The following is a 13,635-nucleotide window of genomic DNA, read 5'->3' as shown; positions in this document are numbered from 1 at the left end:
AGGGTTTGTCTTTTCTCTATCGCTAGTCTAAAAAGGCTCGTGCTTTTGCTAGCGCTTCTCTTCTGTAACAGTGTCAGGTGAGAAAGGTGACTTGCGATGGCATGGGATGTTCGTAAATGCCAGAGATGCGTCAAGCGCGTGTATTCAAGAGATTGCATTGATTCATAGACTTGCAAAAATTGTGCGTAGGTGTGCGACAAGTCTGCTACTGAGACAATGAGACTTGTCGGTAGCGAGGGATATCCTGCGATGGCTGATGGTACGAGTCCAAGATGCTGCAGGCACTCGAGACGGGTGACAAGGTCGGTTCGCTTGTTGCGTACGTGTCTTCCTCTTCCTCCAACAAAGCTTGTTGCTGTTGCTGTTGCTTTGCACGCACGTCATCGTCCGCTGGTGGTGTAATCATACCATGCGCGTACACATGACCCGCACGAATGGGCGTCACCATCAATTTGGACGGTGGCTGCTGTCGCGCCCGAGCAACGCCAGCGGCTTGCATCCGTGGTGACGACGAAGGGACGTTCGTAGGGTCTGCGTTGTCCTGCGCTGGATCGTGCTCGCACATGTCGCCGTACAACGCTTGTTGCTGCTGTAGGTACAAGTGTTGTAGCTGGTTCTGAGCAACGCGGACGCGTCGCGGTGGCTCTAAAAAATGCTTGAGACGAAAGGTGACGTGTTCGTATCGCTCAGACTCGTACTTGTTGGCGAGAATGGTGGAGAGGTGTCGCGCTTTGCGCATGAGCTCGTCAACGACGCGTTCTGTGCCAGATGGGTAGGCCGGGTAGTGAGGGAAGGCTTGGTCCAAGACTTGACGCGCAAAGCAAAGTGCTCCTTGAGCAATGGCATCAGGGCGGAAGCAAAGGAACTCGCGGTGAAACAAGGTAATTTCAGAGAGCATGCGAGCTAGGTGAAGAGTGCGTGCAGTGTCATCCTGTTGCGGCGCTGTCAAGACAACCTGCAAGAACTGGTCTGTGGTGGCAGTGCCAACCTTCCAGTCAAGAGTACGCAAGACGTGAAACTCCATCTGCAGGAAGAGCTTCTCATTGTATGAGTCGCAGCACATGGCCTTGAGCTCCAACAAGGTAGGCACCTTGTCCTTGGCTTCCTCATACTTGGCAGCAATCCAGAGCGCGGTACAGCCCAGGAGCTGGTAATGACGCTTGAAGACAACACGGTTGGAGGTGTACCGGTCAATGATGTTGACTGCGAGGTGCAAAGTGGTTGGGTGCAAGCCAAAACCGGCGTGCATCTCCAGCAGAAAGTCGAGGAGGAAGGGCCGCATTGCCCATTCAAGCTCTGGTTGCATGTCCATCAAGTTTGGATCTGACATGCTTGTGTTCTGATGACGCGTTAGTAAAGGAGAGAGAGACGCGTTTCTTTCGTTCTTACCTGAAGCTCAAGCATATAGGAGACGATGTCTTCCTTGTACTCTTGCTGGAACTTGACGCCCATTTCGCGTTCTAGTCTCTGCTGTGTCTGTTGAATGGCAATCCGTCTCGCTTCCGGTGACGTGCAACGCGACTGTGGCGGTGAGAGGGGGCCTGTTGACCGCTTCTTGGCAGGAGCATTGTCTCTGTGGTGTTCGGGTGAGGCGCGCTTCATCTTGTAGAATGTAGGGATGAGGGGTCACGCAATGTAGATGCAAGAGGTATCCTAAGGAAGAGGATGCCGGGCTGGGTTGAGAAAAAGTTGAGATGCAAAAGGGCAAATGCTGGAAGGGGGTGATGTGCGTCAGATGCAAAGAGAGACGATTGTAGGCGTTGCTAAGCAGAGAAGACGCGTCTTGCTGCTGTTGGTGGATGAGGGTTTTGGGTGCAAAGGGATAGAAGGGGTTGTTGGTCTCTTCTTTTTTTTTGCAAACGCGTGCTGGCTTAGTGAAAGCGATCGGGTTGAGTAGATCGTGCTTCGCGTCGTCGAGAAGGCGGAGTGCAACCTGATGCAGGAGCGTCACTCGGTACGGAGTGTTGTGGTCGTTTGTGCACAAGGGCTCTTTGCGAAGGGACGGGGGGTTGTCTGAGCAGATCGGGAGTCTGGATCAGGAGAAGATTGCTAGGAGGAGATGTCGTAAGCGGTTGCGAGAGAGATGCGAGAGGGGATGTGTCGTAAAAAGGGCTGGTCGTATCGAAGAAGAAGGACACACGAGAGAGACCTGGTGCTTTGGCTCGGTGTAGAAGTAGAAGTAGTAGTAGTAGAAGAAGTAGAGAGAGAAGACAATGTAAGAGAGAGAAGAAGAGTAGGTTGCCTGTTGCCTTGGGTCGATGTGAGGGAGGGAAGGGTGCGGGTGGTGTCCTTGTTATAGGTCTCCTGCTTGTGCGGTGATTAGGCGTCCCTGACACACTTCCACGCAGGACAGGTGCACTTGGCTCGAGTACTTGTTCTGACAGCAGCTGCACGTCCTGAAGACGGAAAGGGAGTCGAGGGCCTGATGTGCTTGCGTCCCGATCGGGCCTTGCTGCAGGCTGGTTCGGTCTCTGCTCGCTGTGTGGATGGAATGGATGATGAGGATGATGATGCTGCTGGTTGCTGGTGCTGGTCGAGCCCTTGAAGGGAGGGAGGGAGGCAGGCGAGGAGGTGAGGATTGGTGATGATGAAGCAGGGGGGCAGTGGAATGGTATATGAGGATACAGGCTGCTGCTACTGCTACTGTCTACTGCTACTGCTGCTACTTCCTGTGTCAGTCGTGATTAGAGATGCACGCTGCGGGTTCCCTCTCCTCTGCATCTGCCCAATCGAAGCGCCAGCAGCAGAAGTCCAGGGTGAGAAGCAGGACTGGCTACTGACTGGCTGCCTGCTCCTGCTGCTCTGCTTCTGCCGGATATTCGGGCCTGCGTGGCCAGATCCACTTCATCTCTCGCTGACTCCCTTTCCCGGACTACTCGATACTGCTCACCAACAGACTCATAGACTAACAGTACTAACAGTCTATCAGTCTATCATACAGTATCACTAGCTACAGCCCAGACAGCAATCAATCAGCATCACCGCCAATGGACTGATCGCCATTTCTTGCCCCCCTCGCAGTCCGTCTTCCTTGAGTGATGAGCGTCAAAGTGGCAACAAGATGAGCCAGGCATGAAATCGAGACACGCAGCTTGACGCAGGCCAGGGGCAGCTAATTATATCCCTGCCTGCTCCAAAGGAGAAATTCCCAAGCAGCGAGCCCACCGTCCTTTCTGAGTCTCTCCCTCGAATTTTCGCCTTCATGCACACTGCTGCACACAACTCGGCGTGCATATGCCGCCTGCCGCCTGCACGAAGCTGCAGCCAGGAACCACCCACAAATTCCACAATTATTTGACGGACGCCATCGTAGACTCGCCTCTTGCTGCACTCTTCACTCGCCTCAACGCCGTGACCCCGTCAACCCGGAGCTCAGTATCAACTCCTTACAGACTCACAGTCAGCGCTCATGATCTGTCAAAGACACGCCCTCTCCTCTTTCGGGCTACTCAAGAGAAATTGCATCATGCACACTGACTGCTGCTGACATTTCGCTAATGCTCACGGTCTCACTCGGAGTCACTCCTTCGATTGCAGGGCCGGTCAGCTATGCAATCAAGAGTCACGGGACTTTGAACTGTCAAGACTGCACATACACAGGCCCCCTGCAGCGAGTAAAAGAAAACGACGCCGCATCAAGCATGTGCCGATGACGATAATCAAGACTTGCATGCTTTGACCAATGACTTCTATCAAAGATTTCGAGAGTCAGACACCTACCGTCGATCACAAGCCAAACCTCAGAAACAGTCACGCTCTGCTTCAAGAGGCACGCTCATGATGATCAACCAGCATAGCATCAAGTCTGCGGACATTCATGATTCATGTAGAGCACTCGCCACACAGCATCAGGTCATTGTCCGGCACCAAGCATCACTCGCTGCCGCTGAGCAGCGAGCAGTGAGCACGCAGTGAGGAGTCAATGCGGACAGTCTGAAGCTCAAGATTAAGCTCAAATTCTTGACAGCTGCAGCCTGCAGTGCATGCCACTGCATGAACTCCCATGTCCAAGGGAAAGTTCAGAGCCCAGCAGACAGCAGCTCAGGGCAACTCCTTCTTTAACGAAGCTGCTCCCTGTGATTCGGCTCTCAGTTAGCTGAGCCCGTGGCATCGTCTTTTTGCCTAATCTTCACTGAGTTTGCCAGGCGGTGGCAGTGGCCGTCGCTATGCAGACAGTCTTCGCATCATGAAATGGCACAAGCCAGAGTCTTGGCATTTGCAATATGCAGCTCCAGTATCCACCGAGGCCTTGTGTTCGAGTGGTGATTGTCAATCGCGTTTCTGCACCTCGCCTTATCGATTGCACCTTTCGAGAAGAAACCATGTGGAACAGTGGAAGGCCGCCGCCAAGGGCCACCTTTGTGAGCTGAAACAACACCCATGGAAGCATGCTTCGGGCCGCTGCGCACTGATGTCGATGGGCAGATGTCAGAATTTGCATGCCCAGATCGCGAATCACTGAGCATTATTTCTGAATTTAAAGTACACCAGTCGCAGGCTGTAGCTGCACGATTCATGCAAGATAAGGAAATTCAGGCTCGACCTCCGTCCGTCCGAATTCTTCAAGCTTCCCCAGTTTTCCCCGGACTTGGCTAATCCAGTAACCCTTTGCGAGCTGCGTCCACGCACTGGCACTGCACACGAGAGTCCAACTCATGTCTGTCAACCACCTTACATCTTCGTACTTGGCAACGAAGGCGGCGCCAGTTGCAGCACAACTTTCGGGTAAGGCCAACACAAGTCCCGTAAATGCCAAGGACTGAGGCACATGCTTTACAGTTTGGTCTCACAGCTATGAGCTTGTCGTAAGTAAACTTTAGCGAGTGAAGCTCAAATGAATTGACATGGATGATGATGGGTCTCGACTTCTCCCAGCGTTCGTTGACGACTCTTCAGTTCGAAGAGCGAGCATACATTGGCTGTATGTTAGTCAGCAATATCGTCAGTGTGCACGAGACTGCATAGACGAGCTACTTGCGCGCTTGAAGCCCGTTATTGGCATGCAGTGACTGTCATCGGCCACATTTGCGGCAATCAACGGCTAAGACTACTTGGATATTGACAATTTCACATGAAATGACTGTAAGCTCGAGGCAATATAGCATTTGAATGAACAGGCCTAGCCAGCTTAACCGCTATTCGCAGTATCTGATCAGCTTAGTTCTCTGCAGCAACGAGTCACTCCTGATGGCTTGTTGTAGGCAACCAGATGCCCCGAGTCTTACAAGTGACAATGGTATGAATCTGCTGACGAGATAGAACTTGGCCATCGCGGCTTCCATTGCCTTCGGACTCTGATATGATCAATGCCGATAGGATTCGAAGGAGAAGGATGTTTCGTCGCCGATTTTCCAGTCTCGGGAGCGTTGCGCAGCGTTTTGTGTACGGCGCGCTTCCAATTGGCCGCAGATAAGTTCTTGGCTGCATGCACCTGCACCGTTGAACGCCCAACAGCCTGTGGCGCCTGCATACACAAAGTACTCGGCAGCTTGAGCTGGCCCACTGCAAAGACTTCGCGCGTAGCTTCCCTCAAGTTGGCTACAATCACTACAGGACTGCTACTCTAGAGCAACACAGTTTCTACTTACTCCTTCGGGCAACTTCCTACAATTCCGGAAGTCGCCTCTTCGACCCACTGACCCGAGCACGCGTTTGCCCGCCTTTCGCTGGCTCCGCAGCATCCGCGGCCGACATTGCGTCTTTCAAGGCCTGGATGTAGCAGTACTTCATTGCAACTTAGGATGTGATAGACTGATAGTTCTTGACTCCCTTACTTGGGCCTCACAGATTAAGCTTTTGAAAGTCTTTGCACACCTCAGCCTCAGGTTCTCAGGATCCGGAGAACTAATCAGTGGGCCCAGTCCCGGCAATTCTTGACGCAGGCACCCTGAGTAGCTGGAGCCGATCAGGGAGAGACACATGATACATCAACAAGATGATACGTACACGTTGTGACTGCGATTGCGCAATCAATCCGGCGACGGACCCACCAGGGGTAAGGCGACTAAAGGTCTCATGCAGTGTGATATGGCAGGCAAAGATGGCAAGATAGTCAATGCTGCTTGGCCCAGCCGATCGGTATTGTACTGATGAATGATACCGCCGAGCCTTGAGACGATGTACAGTGCACTGCAGAACATAGGCGCCGGTGCTGCAACTTGATCAGCTCACGACGTTCCTGATGGCCCGGAGACAAAGCATCCGATGCTCGTAATACTGATGTTGGCATTGAAGCACTTACCTTCAGACCACCATGGTGCTGCCTCTAGCGACTTGGCAGGGGCATTGGCGGAACTTGCAATTTTGGCAGCTATCGTTGAGCAATGTCGCAACTCGCAAAGTTGAGTCCGGCCGTGCGCGGAGAAGTGCATTTCATGATACTATTGCATTTCAGTACCGATATTACTCGTCGGAACTGAACGAAAGGGATTGCTGTGCGAAGACAGGGCCACCATAGCCAGGAAGGCCTAGGTACCGGACTGCTGCATATCTCAAAGGATAGAGGAACTTGCGTGTGCCGCACAGCACGCAGATAGTAACCGTGCCCCTGTACTGGTAAGGAGCAACTGGCTACTGTCTGACAAGTACCATCGCCGAGCCTTCAGCTGGGCGTGAGCGGCAAACTCGCCGGCACGCAGACATCAACTCATTGCAGCAAAGAGCTGTGCCTGTGCGTGGCCCGAAGGTCTCACTTTCTTCTTTTGCAGCAAATTCATCGTGCATAGGATGACGTAGTAAATATGCGTCTGCCGCATGCATCGTCTACCAGTCTTGGCTGCGTACTTGTCCCGTCGCTAGTGACTCAGTAGTGAGTAAGCTTCACGGCAAAGGTCGTCTATACATGATCCGGCGTTGTAAGCGATCACGGCTGCGTTGTACTCGAGGCTTGCAGGCGAGTGACGGTGTGACCTTGCCGTTCCCTGTCGAAAAGAGGCATGAACTCACAATTGAATTCGCACGATCAATGTGAATGGATGAACTCGACTACCTACCAGACGACTCTATAGCTGCCTGATTACCGAGGCATTCGTTTAGCATTGCCCTGTGAGCATTCAAAGGCTTGCTGCTAAGGACACACAGTTCGTCAATGTCGAAGCTCCTCCTCTGGTATCGCGCTCAACTCGCGGCGCGGCCAATTGCTACGCAGCTCATTTCTACAGGCGTGCTGTTCGGCCTAGGTGATGTACTCGCGCAACAAGGCGTTGAGCGGCGCGGACTACATCATGATTTCCTACGTACTGGCCGTATGGTCTTCTTTGGGGGTGTCATGGCAGGTCCCGTACTGGTAGGCTGGTACCGTTTCATGGATCGCTATATCAACTTGGCGACACCAAATAAGACTCTACTTGCTCGTGTAGCAGCCGATCAGCTTGCCTTTGCGCCCATCAACCTGGGCTACTTCTTCTATGCGCAGGGCTTGCTGGAAGGCAAGGAACAGCGGGATATTTCTGCAAAGCTCGCTGCGGCATGGCTACCCACATTGATTGCGAATTGGAAGCTGTGGCCAGCCGTACAGCTCATCAATTTCCGCTTTGTACCTCTTGAGCATCGTTTGCTTGTGGTCAACCTGGTTGCGCTGGGATGGAACTGTGTCTTGTCTGCTGTCAATGCTGGCGACGGTGTGGTCAAGGAGATGAAGACGTTGCAGGTGGAAGCACAGGCATAATTGGGAAGCCTGTGCAATGGGCTGTCTTCTGTATGGATGAGTATATGATAATGAAATAGACCAACTGACCAGTCCGTATACTTGCACTTGGCCGTGAATGCTGCACCTGAAATTTAGACTCAAACCACCACTCATCAAATGGCCAGTACATTGAACCGCATGGTCTCTGCAACAGCGTGTCGCCTGCTGCATACATTCTATCGCTCTGCCAGGCCTTCCTTGACTCTCATCTCATCGACAACTTCACGCAGATCGATTGCTGCGGAGTTCCACGCCACAGGTCGCCTTTCGGCAGACTCACCTAATGTTACCAAGGCTGTACAAGAGCTGCAAGAGCTATTCGTCGAGGCGAAGGATGAGTACGAGACAGCTTTAGACAGTGCAGGGACGACGTATGCAGCGGAGGATAATGAATTGGCGCGGGAGTGCGCGCAAAAGCTGAAAGAGCGCTACGATGCCCTCATGGCTGACTCAAGTACACTCAACCAAAAGGAGCAACAGGTGGTCAAGGAGAAGCTGTCGGCACGCGTCAGGGAATTGGTCAATGGCGTTGAGAACAATCTGCATGATCACTAGATTATCGAATGCTAGATGTTGCTTTTGCCTCACGGTAATGAACGTCTGACAGCATTCTCACACCGACATCTTGGCTTTGGCACGCGATGACCCGGAGTGTGCCGAGTCATTGTGCGAGGCAAACTCGAGTGTCTCATTTGGTGGAAGACGCAGAATCTCCTTGAAGCGCCTGCCAACTTCCATGAGCCCGTCGCGGTTGGAGCAGGTACGCGTCCACACAGAGATACGCCAGTGCCCTTTGCGGATATTGACCACGACACCCATCACTTCGTTGTCTTGCTCTCGCTCGAGCGTCTCTCCAATTGCCGCCAGCATCTAACATTAGCTTTCTCATTGACATTATGTCGAGGGACATACACTGTAGAGCCACATATCATCGAGGTGTTCCTTGGATGCGCCTTTGCTCTGGAATGCCCACTTGCCGCCCTTTTGGTTCTGCTTGTCCTCCCATTCGGGTCGCACGCCATGCTTGAAAAGGTGGTAGTCTGACTTTTGCGAGAGCTCTGTTGCCTTTGCAATATTGTTGTAGACACTACGCGGTTCGTTAGTCGCCTGTATGTGAAGTGGATGTCTTTTTACCCCAGAACTCTTCGACGCTGTCGAAGGAGATGACTTCCTTGAGATTGTCCGCCCATGCCTCTGCACCGCGCTGACCTGGCGTGGGTGGCTTGGTGTACCAAAGCGTCCACTTGTTGATCAAGGGATGCTTGACGGTGAAGTCCTGTGGGTCATGGAAGACAGTCTTGCTGGCTGTCTGTGCTGCTGCTGCAGATGAATCCTGTGCGGGTGAGACCTCAGTCATTGCTTTGCGAGTAGAGAGGCGAGATAGAACACAAGCTGATACCGGTCAACAGCAGAGCAGGATGTTGTTGGGGGGTGAAGTGTGAGCGAGTTTTTATTTTTCTGGTGCGCGCAGGGGAATCGAAGTCAAGTCAGGGACACTTATACAGTAGTCTTATAGTCAGTAGTTGCATATGTATGTATACCAGGCCTGCGAACCGGTGGCAGCCAGCGAGCCTCACTGGATCAGAGCAAGGGCACCGTACACCACATCACGCACCGCGAAAAAGTGCGCAGACGCATGGCCCTGCACCACAACCTCGCCCTTCGCAGTCTTCTCCACCGCCACCTCCGCGTCCACCAGCAAGACACCACCACCGCGGAGCTCAGCAGCGTGGCCACGAAGAGAGAGAGCTCGCTTCAGATCAGCCAGACGCACATCTCCAATGAAGAGCGATTGAATTCGAGGCGCACTTGCAAGATCAGCGGCATCGGTCAAGACATCCAGGACGCGCACATCTCCAGGTTGGGCTTCAGGTGCTAATTCCAGTAGCTTGCCCGTCACATGGGCCACCTCGTGTGTGCTGAGCTTTTGCCATTGAAGAGATGCCGCCAGTGTATCTGATAAGCGCACTTCAAATGCATTTGCATCCAAGCTCACCTCGACCGCTTGACCAGCTGCAGGAACGAGGATCGCCTCTGTCATGGCAGGCATCTGCTCGCACGCTTCTCGCATCGCATCCTTCTCTTCGGCAGACCCTGCTATCAAGACCAGCTTGCGAGGATTGACCGACTCGATGATGTTGCGCAACGACTTGCCATCGTGGATCCCCTCCATGTCGATATACCGCACACGGCATTGCAAGTGCACTTCCTCCTCCTTCGAAACAAGTTTGGAAGGCGCAAGTCGCTCCTCGTCTTCGTCATGCGCTAGTCCACTGCCAACCTTGTTCACCTCGCCCCACTTCCTCTTTTGACCTGCTTTCCTGCTCGCTTGCTGGACAGCAACCTGCTCGCCTTCATCATCATCAAGATCAGCGCGCTTGAACTCTCCTGGACGCAACACCTCGCCGTAATCATCGAACCGCCGGCGCTTCTCCAAAAATGGAAACGTCTTGAGTCGTGTTGGCAGTGAACTATTTGCTCGGTCAGTGAGGAGCATATCAAAGGTCGCTCCACTCAATAGAGAGCTAGAGCCCAATGCCATTGCTGTGCTTGTTTGGCTTGCGCGTGTCAAAACACCCTGAGCAGCGAGTGCTGCACGCTCATCTTCATCCTCGGACTCTGAATCCTCAGCGTCAATGATATTCCGATTCCGTTCCTCAAGCGCCAGTCGTGCGACTTCCTCTTCTCGTCTCCGTTGTTGCTCAGTGTTGTAGATTTTGAGCTCTTCGCCCTCTAAGGGTACACTCTGCCGAGTCAGTATAGTCGTTTTGAGATCAAGCGTGACTGCAGCTGGTATGCTGCCTGGCGCTGCATCGTTGGAGCTGCTCTCAAACACTTCCAACAACTTTGCTGCGAGGGTATCCTTGCCATACGTGCTTTTCTGTGTCAGCAAGACCAAATTGTTGGAGCTCGCTGCTAGCTGTGTGTGCAGAAGTTTCTGAGCATATCCGCCCTCCAAATCACTCGATGTCGCCAAGACCACTTTCGGACCAGGTGGCAAGCCTGAAGCACTCGTGACAACCTTGACATATTGGAGATTGAATAGGCCACCGCTCGAACCGTAGGTGCTGATCATCTTGTCACTCATCCACTCCAGCATACTCTTGACGTATGCAATTGTTTTCGTCGCACTCCCGCTCAAGAAGTAGACGGGAAAGGGTATAGGAGGTTCTGTTGTTCGCCAGTGTAACTCCAGCATCTCGCAAAGCTCAATTGCGCGTGTAGACGCATCCATCGGTATCAAGACAGACCCACTATTGGCTAGCGTAGCCATGATACTGTCAAAAAGAGCTGTTTGCCGCTTGACTCGTGTCGGCAGTGCTGGATTAGCCGCATTACGCACATCTGTGATGAGTAGAGACGGTCGCTCAAGACCCTCTGTCACTTGTCCATTGACAAAGAGAGCCGCTCCATTGAGATGACCATCTCTTGCATGATTCCAATCCACTGCCCAGACAATCCGATCCGCACCACGTACAATCCGCCAAATGCTACCGCCGAGGGTGTGTCCAGCATTGTAGGCCGTGATGCTGATGCCCTGGCATTTACCCGACAACTGAGTTGCTTGAGAATACCGCAGTGCTGTGATCCAATCGAAAGCTGCATTGACATCTGCAACCGTCAAACCTTCACCGAGTGTCTTTAGGGCGTCATACATGGCCATGCGGCCAAGATTGACAGTCGGCAGTGTCGCATAGCAAGGTACAGTATGCCAGCCAAGATGCCGAAATCCATACACATAGCCGCCCAGGTGCGCAAGATCTGCATGAGACAATAGGATCAAGTCAGGCTTCTCTATTGTATGAGGAAAGTGCAAGTCGGCACCTGCAGCTGGGTCGAGTAGGACGAGGGTTCCGTCCAGGGACAAAAGCGAGGATGCTGTTGTATCCTCATCGAGAGTCGTGTACTCGATCATCTACTTGCCCTGTCGGCCCAGGTTGAGCAGGCCCGAGACGCACAATGCACAGCAAACAGAGGGCCGGCCAAGAGTCGCGCAGATATTTCCGACGTCGCGACCTGCGCATCTACACCTCTCTCTTCGACTCTCTAGCAGCACTACTCTGCGGCTCTCTGCTACTGTTCATGCGGACACAGTTGCAGCTCATACGGAGGATGGCAACCACAGCAAACTATGGACCTATGGAGCTGGCGATGCGTACAAAACTTACAGATGCACTGCAACCGTCCTACCTGGAAGTGAATAACGATTCGCACCTGCACAGACATCATGCGGCTATGAAGGGGAATACGTCTCCAGAGACGCACTTCCGGTAAGATCCTTCTACAATTCTATGGCTCTCATCTCATCTTAGTGTTGTTGTCGTGTCAGAGCGTTTCGAGGGCGAGCGGCTAGCTGCAAGGCATCGCATCATCTATGGACTTCTCAAGGAGGAAATGGCACAAGAAGGTGGCATTCACGCTTTGCAATTACGCTGCAAGACACGCGCCGAGCAAGATCGAGACGGATTGCCATCATCAAAACCAGAGACCTGCAAGAACAAAGGTACCTGAGATGTATGCTTTTGTTTATGCTATATGCGAATTAGTTTACTCTATCACTGTGGAGCGTCGCGCCAGTGGGCGGCAATCAGGAATGCAAGTTCCATGGCCTGGTTGTAGTTGAGCCGTGGGTCGCAGAACGTCTGGTAGCTCTCGGTAGAAATCACCGTCTCGATGGCACCGCCGATACATTCTGTGACAGATTCTCCAGTCATCTCAAAGTGCACAGCATTGAGCAGCGAGCCACACTGCTTGTGCACCTTGAGGTTGGCCTTGAGCTCGCCGAGGATATGCTCAAAGTCGCGCGTCTTGAGATGCGGGTGAGTCTGTGATGCTTGTGTATTACCGTGCATCGGGTCGCATGCCCAGATGACCTGATGCTTCGTCGCTTGGACGGCCTTTATGTGATTTGGCAGCAATGCCTCCACCTTGCCGACTCCGTATCTCGAAATGAGAGTCACCTTGCCCGGCTCACAGTCAGGATCGAGGATATCAAGCACACGAATCAGTTCCGCAGACTCCATGCTTGGTCCTACTTTGAGGCCGAGGGGATTCTCGAGGCCACGGAAGTACTCGATGTGTGCACCATCAATCTGTCGTGTTCGGTCTCCGATCCAGATGAAATGGGCACCCAGATTGTAGTAGGCTGCTTGGTCGTCCTGTGTTGACTTGACCAGCCTCGTCATTGTCTCCTCAAATTCTAGCATGAGACCTTCGTGGCTTGTGTAAATATCTGCAGCCTTGAATGTATCGCTCGAATCTGCACCAATTGTGTGCATGAAACTGAGACAGTCCATGACGCGGTCAACAATTTGGGAGTACTGCTCCTTGATGTTGCCTGACTTGACCCAGTCCAGAGACCAATTCTCTGGAGCGCGCAGATCAGAGAAGCCTGAACTGAGCAATCCGCGAAGGTAGTTGAGCGTCGCACTCGAATGAAAGTACGCTTCTACCAATCTCGCAGGATTTGGCTCCCTGTCATCCGGGCTGAAGCCGTTAATATTATGACCACGGAAGGAAGGTATCTGCCGGCCCTCGAACGTCTCGAATGGTGAGCTTCTTGGCTTGCCATACTGGCCTGCCATTCGAGCAATTCTGACGACAGGTATGCGAGCACCCCAAATCATGATGAGCGACATTTGCAGCAAGACTTTGACTTTTGCTTCAATTGGCTCAGTCGAGCAATCATCAAACGATTCCGCACAGTCACCGCCCTGTAAGAGAAAAGCTTCGCCTTGAGCAACGTCAGCAAGTGACTTGCGAAGCTTGCGAATCTCATCAGCTGTGACTAGCGGAGGGAGTCTTGTGAGCTTTTGAAGATTGAACTGAAGAGCTTCCGTGTCCTTATATGAGACATCTTGCTTGATGGGTTTTGAGCGCCACGAGTCTGGCGCCCAGCTTGACATGAGATTGCCTTGCTTTGTGAGCAAGCAGCGTGCAGAATCTTA

The 13,635-nt window shown here is 52.7% G+C and overlaps 7 protein-coding genes across 7 annotated transcripts; 3 read left to right on the top strand and 4 right to left on the bottom strand.

The window, feature by feature from the left end:
* Positions 1–205: 205 nt before the first annotated feature.
* Positions 206–1,452, bottom strand: BCR37DRAFT_342571 (cyclin-like protein; the record flags this gene model as incomplete). Its single annotated transcript, XM_040867438.1, has 2 exons — positions 206–1,339; positions 1,390–1,452. 2 exons carry the CDS (start codon positions 1,450–1,452, stop codon positions 206–208), a joined length of 1,197 nt encoding a protein of 398 aa, XP_040728312.1.
* Positions 1,453–7,169: 5,717 nt separating this feature from the next.
* On the top strand, positions 7,170–7,729 carry BCR37DRAFT_375716 (uncharacterized protein). The gene has a single exon (XM_040868440.1). It carries the CDS (start codon positions 7,247–7,249, stop codon positions 7,664–7,666), a length of 420 nt encoding a protein of 139 aa, XP_040728311.1. The 5' UTR covers positions 7,170–7,246; the 3' UTR covers positions 7,667–7,729.
* Positions 7,730–7,804: 75 nt separating this feature from the next.
* On the top strand, positions 7,805–8,242 carry BCR37DRAFT_390332 (uncharacterized protein; the record flags this gene model as incomplete). The annotated part of the gene is made up of 1 exon (XM_040870835.1): positions 7,805–8,242. The coding sequence occupies one exon, from the start codon at positions 7,805–7,807 to the stop codon at positions 8,240–8,242; it is 438 nt and encodes a 145-aa protein (XP_040728310.1).
* A 57-nt stretch (positions 8,243–8,299) lies between these two features.
* BCR37DRAFT_390331 (translation initiation factor eIF 4e-like domain-containing protein) lies at positions 8,300–9,044 on the bottom strand (the record flags this gene model as incomplete). The annotated part of the gene is made up of 3 exons (XM_040870834.1): positions 8,300–8,557; positions 8,600–8,774; positions 8,830–9,044. The coding sequence occupies 3 exons, from the start codon at positions 9,042–9,044 to the stop codon at positions 8,300–8,302; spliced, it is 648 nt and encodes a 215-aa protein (XP_040728309.1).
* Positions 9,045–9,190: 146 nt separating this feature from the next.
* On the bottom strand, positions 9,191–11,690 carry BCR37DRAFT_375711 (beta-lactamase-like protein). Its single transcript, XM_040868439.1, has one exon. The coding sequence runs from the start codon at positions 11,601–11,603 to the stop codon at positions 9,261–9,263; it is 2,343 nt and encodes a 780-aa protein (XP_040728308.1). The 5' UTR covers positions 11,604–11,690; the 3' UTR covers positions 9,191–9,260.
* Positions 11,691–11,800: 110 nt separating this feature from the next.
* On the top strand, positions 11,801–12,199 carry BCR37DRAFT_390329 (bola domain-containing protein; the record flags this gene model as incomplete). Its single annotated transcript, XM_040870833.1, has 2 exons — positions 11,801–11,958; positions 12,001–12,199. The coding sequence occupies 2 exons, from the start codon at positions 11,801–11,803 to the stop codon at positions 12,197–12,199; spliced, it is 357 nt and encodes a 118-aa protein (XP_040728307.1).
* Positions 12,002–13,607, bottom strand: BCR37DRAFT_375709 (DAHP synthetase). The gene has a single exon (XM_040868438.1). It carries the CDS (start codon positions 13,591–13,593, stop codon positions 12,244–12,246), a length of 1,350 nt encoding a protein of 449 aa, XP_040728306.1. The 5' UTR covers positions 13,594–13,607; the 3' UTR covers positions 12,002–12,243.
* Positions 13,608–13,635: the final 28 nt, after the last annotated feature.

This window comes from Protomyces lactucae-debilis (genome assembly GCF_002105105.1).
Source record: "Protomyces lactucae-debilis strain 12-1054 chromosome Unknown BCR37scaffold_1, whole genome shotgun sequence".
Classification (NCBI taxonomy): domain Eukaryota; kingdom Fungi; phylum Ascomycota; class Taphrinomycetes; order Taphrinales; family Protomycetaceae; genus Protomyces; species Protomyces lactucae-debilis.
This window is presented reverse-complemented; position numbering and strand designations above follow the sequence as displayed.

What these genes read in the sequence shown, in the direction of transcription:
- BCR37DRAFT_375709 (XM_040868438.1), bottom strand. Translation starts at nt 13,593, where the DNA reads ATGTCAAGCTGGGCGCCAGACTCGTGGCGCTCAAAACCCATCAAGCAA.
- BCR37DRAFT_375716 (XM_040868440.1), top strand. Translation starts at nt 7,247, where the DNA reads ATGGTCTTCTTTGGGGGTGTCATGGCAGGTCCCGTACTGGTAGGCTGG.
- BCR37DRAFT_375711 (XM_040868439.1), bottom strand. Translation starts at nt 11,603, where the DNA reads ATGATCGAGTACACGACTCTCGATGAGGATACAACAGCATCCTCGCTT.